The 14,699-nt window shown below is 52.1% G+C and overlaps 1 protein-coding gene across 1 annotated transcript in view; it reads right to left on the reverse strand.

Moving 5' to 3' along the window:
- Positions 1 to 627: 627 nt before the first annotated feature.
- LOC144109675 (uncharacterized) overlaps positions 628 to 14,699 on the reverse strand; it is a 56,846-nt gene continuing 42,774 nt past the window's right edge. The window contains exons 4-5 of the mRNA XM_077642477.1: positions 1,156 to 1,346; positions 628 to 801 (exon numbers count right to left, since the gene is read on the reverse strand). Of these exons, the coding sequence (XP_077498603.1) occupies positions 628 to 801; positions 1,156 to 1,346 (365 nt within the window). The remainder of the gene's footprint in view (positions 802 to 1,155; positions 1,347 to 14,699) is intronic.

Genomic DNA, 14,699 nt, shown 5'->3' on the forward strand with positions numbered 1-14,699 from the left:
GTTGCAGGTTTAAGTCGACCTGGTTGGCTGTATAATTTCTATTGATGCATAGACAAGTCAAGGGGTCCTGCTGGAACGTCGTGTAATTTGTTATTGTGGCGCCTCTTCCTGGCTCTTGGAGACCAACCACGGCAGACAAAGGTTCAAAGGTTGAAAGGAAAAGCCGGAGGTCGGCCCGCTTGGAACGGGACCGGAGTCCCCGACAGTTCCATTGAGCAATCGTAATGGGGGAAACCGATTTGGAAGGGGCAGCGCCTAAACCGAGGTTGTCCTGCCAAGCTCAGATTTAGGGGTGAGAGGTGAAAGTGAGGCTGCCTCCGAGACAGTTACCAGGGGCTGTAGCTCAGCGCTGACACCATGTTCGGGTTTTGCCCACAGAGATCTGCTCAGGATGTCTTGCTACTACTCAATCGGGCCGTCCTCGACCAAGTCGAATGCCCCCACAATGGCAAGGTCGTACTCGCCTTGGATTTGAAGGGAGTATTCGACAACGTTACCCACGAGATCATTCTCACCCACCTCCCTCCAACTAACTGCGGCAGAAACGCTTTCCAATACATTCGTCAATTTTTGACCGACATGCAACTGTACAATCGAATCCAGGAGAAGAAACATGGTCCTTTTCTTTTAGAAACCAGGGGTACCCCTCAGGGCGCGGTGCTCTCTCCCCTGTTGTTCAATCTGGCTATGATGCAACTGCCGGCCCAGCTGGGTGCTGTCGCCGGTGTGCAGCATGCGCTTTAGGCCAATGACATCACCCTGTGGGCAACGCAGGGCTCCCTCGGATACATTGAGGACAACCTGTAGCAGGCGGCGACCATAGTGGACCGTTATGCTCGCTTCTGCTGCCTCCAATGCTCCCCCCAAAAGTGTGAATTTGTGCACATACGCCCTTCACCAAAGTGCACAGCCAAAATTGCATTGTCTCTTGAGACAGGTCCAATCCCTGAAAATGTCGAAGTCCGGGTACTGTGGCTCTTTATACATCAACACAAACGGTCAGAAACGACATTGACCAAACTCTGTAAGCTGGGGGACCAGGTGGGACGCATGGCCCGCCGGGTTTCTAACAAGCGCGGGGGGTTGCGATGCAAGGATGCCTTGCGGCTGGCGCATGCATTTGTAATCAGTCGAATTCTATATTCGACTCCGTACCTCCACCTGCGGAAGCAAGACGAGGATGCACTCGAAGTCATCCTCCACAATATTATTAATCCTCCGCAATATCAGGGTAGGACTGGGAGGCGACCCTGCTCGGCTGCTCTGACCGACAGGCTCAAAAGGCCTTGGTTGAGCGTGCCCGGGCAGCGGCTGACACCACTGGGGTCCCGTACTAGGGACCCCACCTAGTGTTTGTGAGGGCCGGCCCCTTAAGGGTTGGTCCAATCATACCTCCCTGTAAATACTCTTTTCAAGCCAATAAAAGACTTTCACCACCACCGTCAAAATTATTCCGGAGACCTCCACTACGGCACCTCTTTCTTCCTTTCTTTCGCTTAATCTTCCTCCCTTTCCTTCTGGCGTGGTTCGGGTGTCCGCCGAGATATGTGAGACAGTTACTGCGCCATTTCCTTTCCTGAAAACCAATTTTTAATTCTCATTCCCCTGAGAAGCTACTTAGGATCCAGGCGGGCAACTTAGGTCATGTGACCTTGCGGCGGCATCAAAACCTGCTCACTGGTTTTTGAGCAGAATGCCCACCGTGGCAGGTGGCACTTAAATTATTGATCGGTGGCTCGGGAGGAGCAACCTATGTCGCACAAGGCCCACCGGTGGCACCACTTGCCATCCCCGGGGAAGTGGTGCATCGCTTAACCCCTGCACAACTGCGCAAGAAGTGCTATGAGGACTCCCAGTGGAGGGCTGTGGAATATATTCGAGCACGTTAAAGATCCTCATGTGGTCGAAATTATTCCGGCAATAAGGTACCTCTTTGTTCTTTTCTTCTCTATATCCCTCCTTTATGACGCGATAGCCCTATAGGCTATCGCGTCACACTATTAAGGCAGGGCTAAAGTGTCCCGACTTGTTTTCGCTGCCAGCTGACCAACAACTGGCTAGAGGCCATTTAGTGGTTTTCTTGACTAACTGTTTAAGCACAATATCAAAATTGCCAACCTAATCAACTCTGTCGCCTGTGCATGGTCAGTGCAGCCTTGGGTAATAGAAGCCCGTTAAAAAATTCGCGAATAATTATTCCTGTGGCACTAAACGTCTGTGATGCCTTCAAAAGAATCATGATCAAACCTGAAGGATCACCCAAATTTTTCTAGCCGGAGTTAGACTTGGCTACCAGTCGAGCATCTCGCGGTACATGCGAGAGGACAGTTGTGCGCATGCGCCGTTACCGTGGCAACCGGAGAGGAGCAGTGGGTGCGCCGCGCGCTTCGTCGCCGCCGTCGCTGCGGTCGCACGCCCGCTCCACCGTCGAAGGTGAATGTGACGTCACGCGGATGAGCAGTTGTGCGCATGCGCCGATACTACCGTAACCGGAGAGACCCCACAGCTGCGCCGCGTTCGTCACCACCGCCTCGCCGCACGGCGCTCTATCACCCGAGCCACGCGTCGCCTCATGCGCAGCATTGCGTATAAAAGGGGGAGATGAAATCGGCGGCTGTGTCGCAACGTTTGATATGGATGCACAGAAAGAGAGTCCAGCCGCTGCTAAACGGCGGTATGGACAAAAGAACAATAAATCAGATTCCGATTCAGAATCAATTTTAATGTTTGAACCGACCCCCCTACCTACCCTCTCCGGCACGGCCCGCAGGCCTCCAGGAGAGGAGTAGGGGTTTATTTAATTGTTACTAGACTAGCAAATAAATTTAAGTGATGCTGCAGCTGGCACTTGGGTCAGTTACTCTTCCGATGCTGAGGTTGTCGCCTAGCAGTTGGCTACTCAACAAACAGAGAATGAGCGTCATAAGGCGAAGAGGGCAGCGGAGACACCAGAACAGAGAGAGGAACGCCTTGCCAAACGGAGACGCCAGACTGCCGAGCGTATTAGACGCCGCATAGCCGCCGACATGGAGCCTATGGAAGGCGTCAGTCAACGGGAACCAACTGAAGAGTATGTGAACGCCTGTCGTATGATTGATCACACCATTCGAGTTTCCGAAAGTACATATGCGACCCGGACAATTGAATCAGACTTTGTGAACAATCCGTTTGGACACATTTGTAGTGTGTGCGACAGACTGTGGAACCAAAAGGACTTGACACCAGTGAGTAATCCAATGTATGACACTTTGCGTTTGAAATTACCAGAACAACATACTCAGCCAGAGAAACGTACCTCCCGCTACGTATATCCTGGCATAGCGGAGCTAAGCCACTGCCAATTTTTTCGTATGTAGCTGAAGGCGGATATGATTATTTACTGATAGATTACACACTGTAGCCTCCAAAGGTAATAAGGAGTGGCCATGTTTGTACAAAATAAGTGCAGATTAAAAATAAAGTTAAATAATATTGCCCTTGCACAAGGCATATGCCAGCAAGACGACAAACGCAACATTCAGGAACTCAAAACTTGAAGCCCGCAAGCTACGCGACTGCAGTGTCAATTGGGTTGCATAGGCGTTTGTCCGTGCATTTGCTGACGCTGTTATACGCTGTAAAAACTTTCAGCCTCTTTCTTTTGTAATTACAGAACGCAGGTATCTTTCTTAACGTATTTGTGTTTTGTTTCTACCTTAAACACCTTAAGTGTATGTCAAATCAGTGCAGTGAGAAAACAGTCCAGATCGCGCTTTTGCTCTCCACGCCATAAAAGATGCTTTTATTCGAGGTCATACACGAAGCGAATTATCCTTGATTCGGAGTTTTAATCTTTTTTGCCCAAAGTAATCAGCAAACAACCTGTGCTGTATTAAGCAGCGGATGCAGTGCGGTATTATGCTATTTATCTGTATTAAACAGCAAGAGTTGCCAGTGCGCTTTGTTCGATGTATATGACGAAAGCAGTCAAAGAAGAAAAGTACGCTGATAATAGAAGAACAAAGCGGAAACAAAAACAGGGGCTCATATTGGTCTTAAAATTAATATCTACAAACAGCAACAAGTTTAGAATTAGGAATGGCTTGCCTCCCTCTGTTGAAATAATAATCGTTCACGTGACTCAAGTGGAGGAGAAGGAATCAATTTAAATAATTTCGGCCGCGGCGAAGCTTCCAAAATATTTATATCTTGCCGATTCAAAGTTTGTTTCTGCTTCCATTTGTACGATGGTAGCAGCGCACGCCAAACTGGAGGGGAAGTGGCGGGAATATATTGTTGATGGCAATTTTGTTCAAAGATTTATGTTGTAGGTTCAGTTTTTATATTTACATAAATTATAGACATAATTTTTTCAATTCATTACCTCAGATTTTCTTATTAGACTCGTTACCAGACACGAGGTTTCCGCTAAGGATTGAAAATATTATAGAGGATCGGAGTAGCTTAAGGGGGTTAAAGGTTCGGCGGACTAAACGTTCTTCGTAGTAAGGTCTCTTCATTTGCTGCAGACCTTACTAGGCTGTTTGAGTTGCTTCTTCTCCCCACCATAGGTGCCAACCACTCTAGACGGTTGCTTTGTTGGATGACCGCAGACTTCTTTCCCGCACCAGGGGTGCTCCGTCGTAGACGGTATTGCGACGACTCAGAATGCAGGCGTTAGGGGGAGTATGAATTGACTGTATTATACGAAATGTTTACATTGCAAGCACTTTGTTATGCACTGGACAAATTGAAAACGGTAAAAAGGTTAAAGAACAAAAAGGTGGAACTGGCTAACACTAGGGGAGGCCCCAACTCGGCATAGCCGAAGATGCATTACATCTAACCTTAGCTCAGAACATTTTCCAGGGCTCCGGGCCCTGGTTTTAAAGACCTAAAGACCCAGCCCATCCCTTGCATCACCCAATCACAACAAACGAACTCATGATTGGTTTACAAACTGCATGGCACGCCTTCCAGTTTCAGCAAGGTTCAAAACCCTCTCCCTAAAATGCACAGCAGGAAAAGAGCATCAAAATCGCTATAATTGGTTTTTTGGGGAAAGGAAATGGCGCAGTATCTGTCTCATATATCGTTGGACACCTGAACCGCGCCGTGAGGGAAGGGATAAAGGAGGGAGTGAAAGTAGAAAGGAAGAAGAGGTGCCGTAGTGGAGGGCTACGGAATAATTTCGACCACCTGGGGATCTTTAACGTGCACTGACATCGCACAGCACACGGGCGCCTTAGCGTTTTTCCTCCATAAAAACGCAGCCGCCGCGGTCGGGTTCGAACCCGGGAACTCCGGATCAGTAGTCGAGCGCCCTAACCACTGAGATTTCGCGAATGGACGCCCGAAACGAGTGGCCCACCAGGTTTACGTGCCACCCCCCATACTTCCACAGTATAATTCGAACTCTCTCCTTCAGAATAAAAAAAAAACAAGCAACCACACATCGTACCCGCACGTGCAAGAGGTTTCCTTTGACCCTCTGTTTCCCTTGACTGAAGCTGTTCCGCAATAAGCTCTGTCATCGGACTACTGCGGGGCGCTTCCGCGGTGCAGCCCGTCTGCTCGTTTTTATTTACGACCCTCCTTGACGAGCTTACCCCTTTTCACGAGATGCTTGTCGCAAGGTCGCATCGCGTTTGGCGCCGTTCTGACGAGGGGACCGAACAATGCGAGGGTCAAAGCGCTTGACCGTCACTGTCAGGGGCTCATGACCCCAAGGGCGCTCCTCTTCAGTGCGGCGCCCCGCCGCCACCCGCCACCGCAGGGGAGGGGGAGAATTTCAAAGAGGAGGCCGCCTCATGGCGCGTTCACACTTGGACAATTGGCGGCGAGAGGAAGCGGAATCCGCGGCCGCCGAAATGCTGCCTCGTTCACACTTCCCGGCCACCGCATCGCCGCTCATCGTCTGTGTGCCGTCTGCTCACGGCGTACACAGATGTGGCAAGAGGTTAATCGATGCTGTCTACATACCAAAACCTTATGCACGCTTGCGTACGCTAAATGCAGCTATTTTGTCGGACATTACGACATTTCTAACATTCTCACTTTTTAAATGCCTAGTGGTGCCATCTGGTGGTTAGGACAGGAACCATTGTTGTGAATAACTCGACGCCCCTCTTATGCCTAAAAGGGGAAGAATCGTCACCCGAAATAAAAAATAAAGCAAATTTACCGCTCAAACCTTTTGTTATGGGCGAGATAAGACAAAGCGAAAAACCGCTGACTCTTTTATGGCCTGTGAACGTGCTGAAAAATGCAGTAACTGCGACGAATCCAGTCCGAAGCGAGGCGTCCTGCATCGAAGGGCGCCACCATGTTTGTCGCCGTGGGTACTCGTCTTCCTATTGGCTGACGAGATTTGGCGGATTTTTTTTCCGGCGGCAGAATTCGGTCCTGGACCGATCGGCCTTTCCGCTGGGTATTTCAGCGGAATCTCTGCCGCGGAAGCGGATTCCGATCGCTCCCGCCGCCGCATGTCCAAGTGTGAACGCGCCATTAGGGAGACGACGAGCGGGCGACCGGTTCCAATGACACCGCGAGTCGTACGATCCCTTTACAGGCCCTTCCCAAGATTTTACCAGGGGCCCAAGTGGCACCTGTAAAAGCATAACCCAAGAAGGGATCGTAAACAGCCCCGAAACCGCCAGCCGGAGGGGGGGGGGGGGGTTGGTTTTGTCAGCAAAGAGGCCCCTCGCCGTTCGCTGGGACCGAACAACATGAATATCCAGGTAACAAAAAGGAAGAGAAAAAAAACATGCACACTCAAATACACATGGTGGCATGCTTGCTGGGCGCCCTCAAACGGAGTCCAAGTTGCTAGGCTACGTCCAGTCCACCTACAACCACGCACGCACTCTGCCCAACACACATTCGCGCACAGAGTTCAATCTCGTGGCTGTCACATAGAAGTGGCAAGGGGAGCCCCTTCCCGCTCCGCTGCCAGCGGAGCGCCGCTGTCCAGATCCCAGCAATCATTACTCACGCGTGACAAGGCGTCAGCGTTGGCGTGTTCGCTACCCTTCCGGTGTTGCACCACCACGTTGTACCACTGGAGCGCTAGCGCCCAGCGTGTCAGCTTCGCGCCGTGAGGTGTGCTAAGTGTAAGGTACGCAAGGGGATTATGGTCAGAGACAACAGTGACAGGGGCCCCGAAGGGCCAGTTATCGAACTTATTGAGTCCCCAAATCACTGCAAATGCTTTCCCTTTCTATGGTAGACCAGCGGGTCTGCGCAGGGGAGAACTTGTGGCTCGCAAATGCAATCGGCCGTTCCGAGCCGTTCTCGGCTCGTTGTGAAAGGCAGGCTCGCGCGGCAAACGCAGACGCGTCTGTGTGCAGCGAGTATGGTCGACTGGGGTCCGGAGTAGCCAAGGCTACCGCTTCGCAGAGCGCCGCCTTGAGCTGTTGAAACGCACTTTCAGCTTTTTCCGACCATGGGATCTTATTCGGAATCCTTTTCTCGGTAAGCTCTGTGAGCGGCCGCGCCACCTCGGCATAATTTAGTACGTAGCTGCGGTAATACCCGCACAGTCATAGCGCGCTGCGGAGTTCCCGTTTCGTTGCCGGTGCCTTCAACCCCCTTATCGCTGCTAGCTTCTCTGGGTCGGGTGCATGCTGCCCTGAACCAACAATGTGCCCTAAGTACCGAAAGTACTTTCGTGCTATTTGGCACTTTTCCAGCTTTACCTTGAGATTTACCTGTTCAAGCGTCTTGAACACCTCTCTAAGATGTGCACATGCGCTTCAAGCGTCTCGTTAAACACGGCAATATCATCAAGGTACGCGCAACAGTGGTCCGAGTGTGGGAGCAACAGCCCGTTCAAAACCCTCTGGTAGGTCTGCGCGGCGTTTTTGAGCCCGAACGGCATTACATTCCACGCGAACTGACCCCGGTGACAGGTGAAAGCGGTAAGCAGCTGAGCCGATGGAGCTAGCGGAACCTGCCAATACCCCCTCCGAAGGTCCAGCAAGGTAATATATTTCGCTCTCCCTACTTTCATTATCAGCTCCTGCTGCAGTGCCATCGGGTAGGCGTGAGCTACAGTCCCAGCGTTCAGCCTGCGGAAATCTACGCACATCCTGACAGTGCCGTCCTTCTTAGGCACGCAAACAAGCGGGTGCACATACGGGCTTTCGCAAGGAAAGATTAAACCCAACGCCAGCAGTTCGTCTACCTGCTTTCCAACTTCGGCCGTTAGGCTCGCAGGCACTCGATAAGGGTGGGGACCCTTAGGTGTAAACCCCTCCTGCAGCACAATTTCGTGTTCCTTTACCGATGCCCCTCCCGGCCGGTCACTGAAAAGCCCCTCGTGTTCCGTGAACGCTCCCAGGATTTGGTCTCGCTCATGCTTTGACAAATGGGCCACCGGGTCTCGTGGCAAACGACCCTCCGCTGACCGCGCTGCTGACCGTCTGGGCGCGTACTCAACCTCTCCGAACGCGCTGTCTCCCTCGAACATTACGCCCACATTCATTACCCTGCTCATATAGGGCCGCATTTTGCTTGCATGAACTAGTTTCCTTCCGCCGTCCGGTATTTGCACGTAATAAAAGTGGTCTCGGTACCTTTCAACTACGCTGCCAGGCCCCTTCCATTTCGGGAACATCTTGCCTGGGCGCTGTTCGTCGAATATTAAGACTGTCTCTCCTTCCCCAAAATCTTTGGCCGTCGCTCGCCCGTTGAATTGCGTGGCGTACGCATTTTGCTGCCTCAGGCTTACGGCTTTTGCGACTTCAGCCGCTCGTTCTAGGCATTCCTTCAGGTCTAGCATGTACTGAGCTGGCGAAGGCCCCAAACTTACCGGAGACTCACTCTCTCCTGTCCAGGTATTCTTTAGTATGCTAAGCGGGCCGGTTGGCTGCCTTCCATAAAGCATCTCAAAAGGCGCCACCCCCGTCGTATCATGAGGCAGTTCTCTGTATGCCCACAGCAAATAAGGTGCAAACTTGTCCCAGTTCCTCCCCTCTTTCTGAATAACATGGCAGAGCATGTTTTTAAACGTCTTGTTCCAGCATTCTACCGCCCCATTACTTCCCGGGTGACCCGGTGTCGAAAACCGAGGGGAGCACCCCAGCTTTCCTAAAAACTCCTGGGTGAGTTCCGCGGTAACATTTGCTCCACAGTCCGACGATACAACCTCTGGGATGACTGTCCTACTGAACACCGTGAGGAGGGCGTCGCAGGTTGCTTTAGCACTGAGTGAACGTAGACACACAACCTCCGGCCAGCGCGTGCACAGGTCAATGACACATAGTGCGTACCTGTGGCCACTACCCGAGGCTGGTTCCAGGGGTCCGATGATGTCGGCGTTCACCCGCTGGAACGGATACCGTGGCCTCACCAACTGCTCTATGGGCACGCTGTCTGCTCGACGCAGATCCGATCTCGTTTGGCAATTATGACAGCTATTACAATACCGCCTGACTTCGTCCTCCATACCCGGCCAATAAAAGCTTATTTTAATTCTGGATTTGGTTTTCCTGAAGCCCGGATGCCCTCCCCAATTTGACTCGTGCGCCAACTGTAGTACTTCTCCGCGGCGGCATTCTGGCGACACCAACTGCATCACTGTCTGGCCCAGGAGATTATCTTTGTGGTACAGGATCCCGTCTACCACTGTCATGCCTTTCTTTTCTGCTCTGGAGTCCTTCCATGCCCCCTGTAACGTCGCGTCACTCCTCTGGTTCTCCCGGAATATTTCCGACGCGCTTCTGTTTTCTACCATGGGGGCTTCCACGTCGCCGCCGTCCGAGCTCGTGCTCTCGTCACCCTCGCTATGCATTGTTACCTGGGCGACCACGGCCTCTTTCTTCCCCTCTGTCACTACCGCTTCTTATGGGGGCCCCGGATAATCCTCTTTTTCTAGCGGCGTGTAGTTCTCGCCCTGCTTCTCTCTGCCGGTGACGATCCCTCGCATCTCCCCTTCTTGCTTGAGCGACTCCCAGGCTTCCTCCGAAAGCAAACAATTGGCCTGGGACACCAGCCTGTCTTTCAATGCGCATAATACCGGCACGGCCCCGCGAATGTCTGCGAAGACTCCGGTGTCTCGCTTTAACGTAAGGGGCAGGATTGCTAGCTTCGCCTGTATCTTCTTCCCGAATGCGGAGATGAGATTGATCGTTCCGTGCGGCTTGACCAGTTCCGGCGGCACTACGCTCTCTCGAACTATTGTTACGTCGGTTCCAGTGTCTAGAATAGCCTCAATCTATCCATCCTGACACGTCAGCGTAATTAGCTCGTGCTGGTGTGCCGCTGAGTCCTCCCGTATTGCAACGCGGGCCGAGAGGCCGTTCCGACTTTCGTTAAGCGTTTGCGGCGTCCCGTTTTTCGCGTGCGGGCAATTCGCTCTTTGGTGCCCCGTTGCTCCGTAGGAGAAGCAACCTCTAGGTTGTGACCTTGCCTGCGGTGCCTGTGGCCGCCTCCCTGGAGGGTATCTAGGCATTTCCTTAGCGTCCGTTCTTTTCTGCTCTGGCCTCTTGTCGGCGCTGTTTTTCCCCTCTGCGTCCTCGAAGGTTTGCAGTATTGCGGCCAGTTCGGTGGCCTTCCGCCACCCGTTCCCTTCCTGCAGCATAACGTACTTTAATGCTGCTTCAGAAAGATTGTTTTTTAGTTGGTCCGCTACTAACAGCTCTAACAGCTGTTCGAAGGTGCTGACACTGCGCGCATCTAAATAGAAGCGCAAGTAACTGTGGAGTCGCGTCGTGTACGCTCTCCATCCTTCAGTGCTCTGTTTCCTGGCGCCCTGAAACCTGCTGAGGTACTCTCGCGCAGAGAGTTTAAGCTCCTCGAGCACCGCTTTCTTCACGGCCTCGTAATCCCTGTGCTGTGCTGGCTCTAAGCGGGTTGACAGAAATTGCACCTTGTCTGGAACAAGCGGGAAAACAATTTGACCCCACCGATCTTTTGGCACTTCGTACGTATTTAGTGCGTTCTCCGCCGCCTGAAACCGTACTGGCACTTCTGCGTCGCTCGGAAATTTGGGCAGTATTCCCGCAAGCAATTTTGTGTAGTGCCGCAACTCGCTGTGGTTGCCATGCCTCTCTCCGATCTTGGAGCTCTCTCCAGCGCCTCCTCGCTGTCCCTGCTGAGCAAGCCGCAGTTCCAGCTCGGCCAGCCGACACCTCTCTCGTAACACCAGAACCTCGTCCGGCACTTTCTCGTTCCTCTGCTCGACCTGTGGCATCTCCGGTGTCCCTGTATTTCTCGCCCCACTTCCGACAATCCCGGCGTCTTCTGCGTCGCTCATCCCCCTTCCTTTTTGCTTATCGGGGTTTAAATGGGCGAAGCGCGTATCCATACACCTCACTCAAGCTTGTCTGGATAGCAACGCTCGCGCCAACACGAAACGAGAAGGCTCATTCTTTGATGACAGACGCCAGGTCTCCTCCGTGTTGCCGATGGCGTCGAGCCCGCTGCTGCCGTCTCGGTTGTGCTCGGTAGCGGTCCGGTCGCTGCTCTGTTTTCCCGGCCAGCTGCCTTGCGTCGCTGGTCCGCTGCCTTGGCCCTTGCCGCCGTCTCTCCGCAGGTCCTTTCTTGAACGCTGCTGCTCGCTCCTGCACCTGGCCTTCCCGAACTGTCGTTGGCTGGCTGTTCCGGCACCGTCGCGCCTTCCTTGTCTTTTGGTTTTCCTCCTGCGCTGTCTTCCGATAGCGGCAGGATCCTTGTCGACTGCGCCACTAAACGTTCTTCGTCGTAAGGTCTCTTCCTTTGCTGCAGACCTTACTAAGTTCTTTGAATTGCTTCTTCTCCGCACCAGAGGTGCCAACCGCCCGAGACGGTTGCTTTGTTAGATGACCGCAGACTTCTTTTCCGCACCAGGGGTGCTCCGTCGAAGACGGTATTGCGACGACTCAGAATGCAGGCGTTAAGGGGAGTATGAATTGACTGTATTATACGAAATGTTTACATTGCAAGCACTTTGATATATTGAGACAAATTGAAAACGGTAAAAAGGTTAAAGAACAAAAAGGTGGAACTGGCTAACACTAGGGGAGGCCCCTACTCGGCATAGCCGAAGATGCATTACATCTGACCTTAGCCCAGAACATTTTCCAGGGCTCCGGGCACTGGTTTTAAAGACCTAAAGGCCCAGCCCATTCCTTGCATCACCCAATCACACCGAAATAACTCATGATGGGTTTACAAACTGCATGGCACGCCTTCCAGTTTCGGCAAGGTTCAAAACGCTCTCCCTAAAATACACAGCAAGAAAAGAGCATCAAAATCGCTATAAGAAAATAGATTTCGGGAATGGACCCTCGAAACGAGTGGCCCACCAGGTTTACGTGCCACCCCCCATACTTCCACAGTATGATTCAAACTCTCTCCCTCAGAAGAAAAAAACAAACAAGCAACCACACATCGTACCCGCACGTGCAAGAGGTTTCCTTTGACCCTCTGTTTCCCTTGACTGAAGCTGTTCCGCAATAAGCTCTGTCATCGGACTACTGCGGGGCGCTTCCGCGGTGCAGCCCGTCTGCTCGTTTTTATTTACGACCCTCCTTGACGAGCTTACCCCTTTTCACGAGATGCTTGTCGCAAGGTCGCATCGCGTTTGGCGCCGTTCTGACGAGGGGACCGAACAATGCGAGGGTCAAAGCGCTTGACCGTCACTGTCAGGGGCTCATGACCCCAAGGGCGCTCCTCTTCAGTGCGGCGCCCCGCCGCCGCCCCCAGCACAGGGGAGAGGGAGAGTTTCAAAGAGGAGGCCGCCTCCGGGAGACGACGAGCGGGCGACCGGTTCTAATGACACCGCGAGTCGTACGATCCCTTTAAAGGCGGTGAACCATTTTTAACGTGATCAGGGTTAAAGGCCCCTTTCTCAAGAAAATGCGATGTCGGCGCCGGTGTTGTGAACGAAAAATTAAGGCTATGGGTCTGGGAGGTGGTTCCCAGAGAGCAACCTAGGAGGCAACTGTGCCACCTAGGTCATGTGACCCAGCGAATACTAAGCAATCTGCCCATACTGGTAGGTGGCAGTTAAACTAGTGACTGGTCGCTCGGCGAAAACAACCTGGGTCGCGCAAGTCCCACCGCTGAGAAAACCTTCCATAGCCCGACATGAGGGCTATGACCACCCCCAAAGATCTACGAATGCCAAGTATAGAATGACCTTTTGCAAAAATGGGAATTAACCTCTGACGCTTTCTCGTGATACCCTTAAAGGGACTGCGAAACATTGCTTGAACGGATGCCGGCCATACTTCAGATGTATTCTTTGCCACACAGATGCTGACACAAAAAGAATTACGGGAATCGATGCATATTAACGGGAGTTATTGAATGAATAGATTTAAAAATACAAGCAAGTAAAATGCTGCCATAAACTCGATATTCGCGCGGCTGCTCATTCCCATTTCACACCCAAATGACGACGCGGGGCGGGACGAACCAGAACAGCCTATATGAGCACGTCGCGGAAGTTAGCGTACCATGGTTGCCTAATCGCTGTAACTCGCTCTTGGCAATGTTGGTAGCGCCGTTTTCATAGTGTGTTTCTTAATTGTTTTTTCTTAGACATTTGTCTAAGAGACGGCTGAGACTAAAGGCTAATGTTCAAACAACCGTGTGAACGCCCAGCTGACCCAAGGATGCTTCACCGTCACGTCGACGGCGCAGAAGAGAACACTGATCAGTGACGTTCCCTGACTTATCGATCCGAACTGGATCCGAACTCGGGCGCGAGATACTGCGATGGAGTGACGGCCTGCACAAGATACTGATATATTTAGCATAGCGCGTACCGCTACTGCTTACCGCCTACCATGGCCCGCCGTTATGAACGCGCTGATTGGTCAACTGCGAGCAAGGCGCGCGCGTTGTTGACGGGAACGTGGCGCCATCTGCCGCCGCCTCCCGGTGACCCTCCACACGCTTACCATGAGCACTGATAAATACGAAACGAATGGCTTTTTAAAGCGAAAGCTCTCCAGCCAGCGAGCCATTTCGGCTCGTCGCGCACTTCAGCCCTGTGCTCGTGGCTTGGCCTTGAGCCGCCGTTGCCTAGAAACACCGCAGCAGCGCTCCAACAGATGCCGCCGCCGTCTACGCCGCTGCCGTCGCCGCTCGCTCGACCAGATTGTGCTCCGATGAAGTAGAGGAAGAGGAGGTGTCGCCTCGCGGTGTGTGTGTATATATATATATATATATATATATATATATATATATATATATATATATATATATATATATATATATATATATATATATATATATATATATATATATATATATATATATATTGTTACGTGCTTCGCACGCACGGGGGTTTATTCAAAGAGGGGACCGGTCGAAGCAGGATGGAAGCAGGAAGCCTAGCAGCGTCCTTCAGCTCTCTCTTTTTCTTCATCTTTCTCCGCGGGTCAGTCCTTCATCTTCTGCTTCTTCCGTCGAGGTTCTGTGGAAGCACGTTACATTTCCCTCCTCGCAGACGATGCCCGTCGGGCGAGTTAAACAGACCGTCTGGGATAGAATCTCTTGAGGCGGGCTACATGCACCACCTGAGATTGGCGTGACCGTCGACCACTAGCAGTTAGTCGTGCTATAACGTAATTAACGTCACTTATGCACTCCAACACAACAAATGGTCCAGTGTAGTGGGATAGCAGTTTCTGACACAGACCACGCTTGCGTAGAGGGGTCCACAACCACACAATGTCACCAGGAACATAAGAAACTTCTTGGTGTTGGACGTCGTAGCGGTTCTTGGA

The sequence above is a fragment of the Amblyomma americanum genome, chromosome 11 (genome assembly GCF_052857255.1).
Source record: "Amblyomma americanum isolate KBUSLIRL-KWMA chromosome 11, ASM5285725v1, whole genome shotgun sequence".
NCBI lineage: Eukaryota > Metazoa > Arthropoda > Arachnida > Ixodida > Ixodidae > Amblyomma > Amblyomma americanum.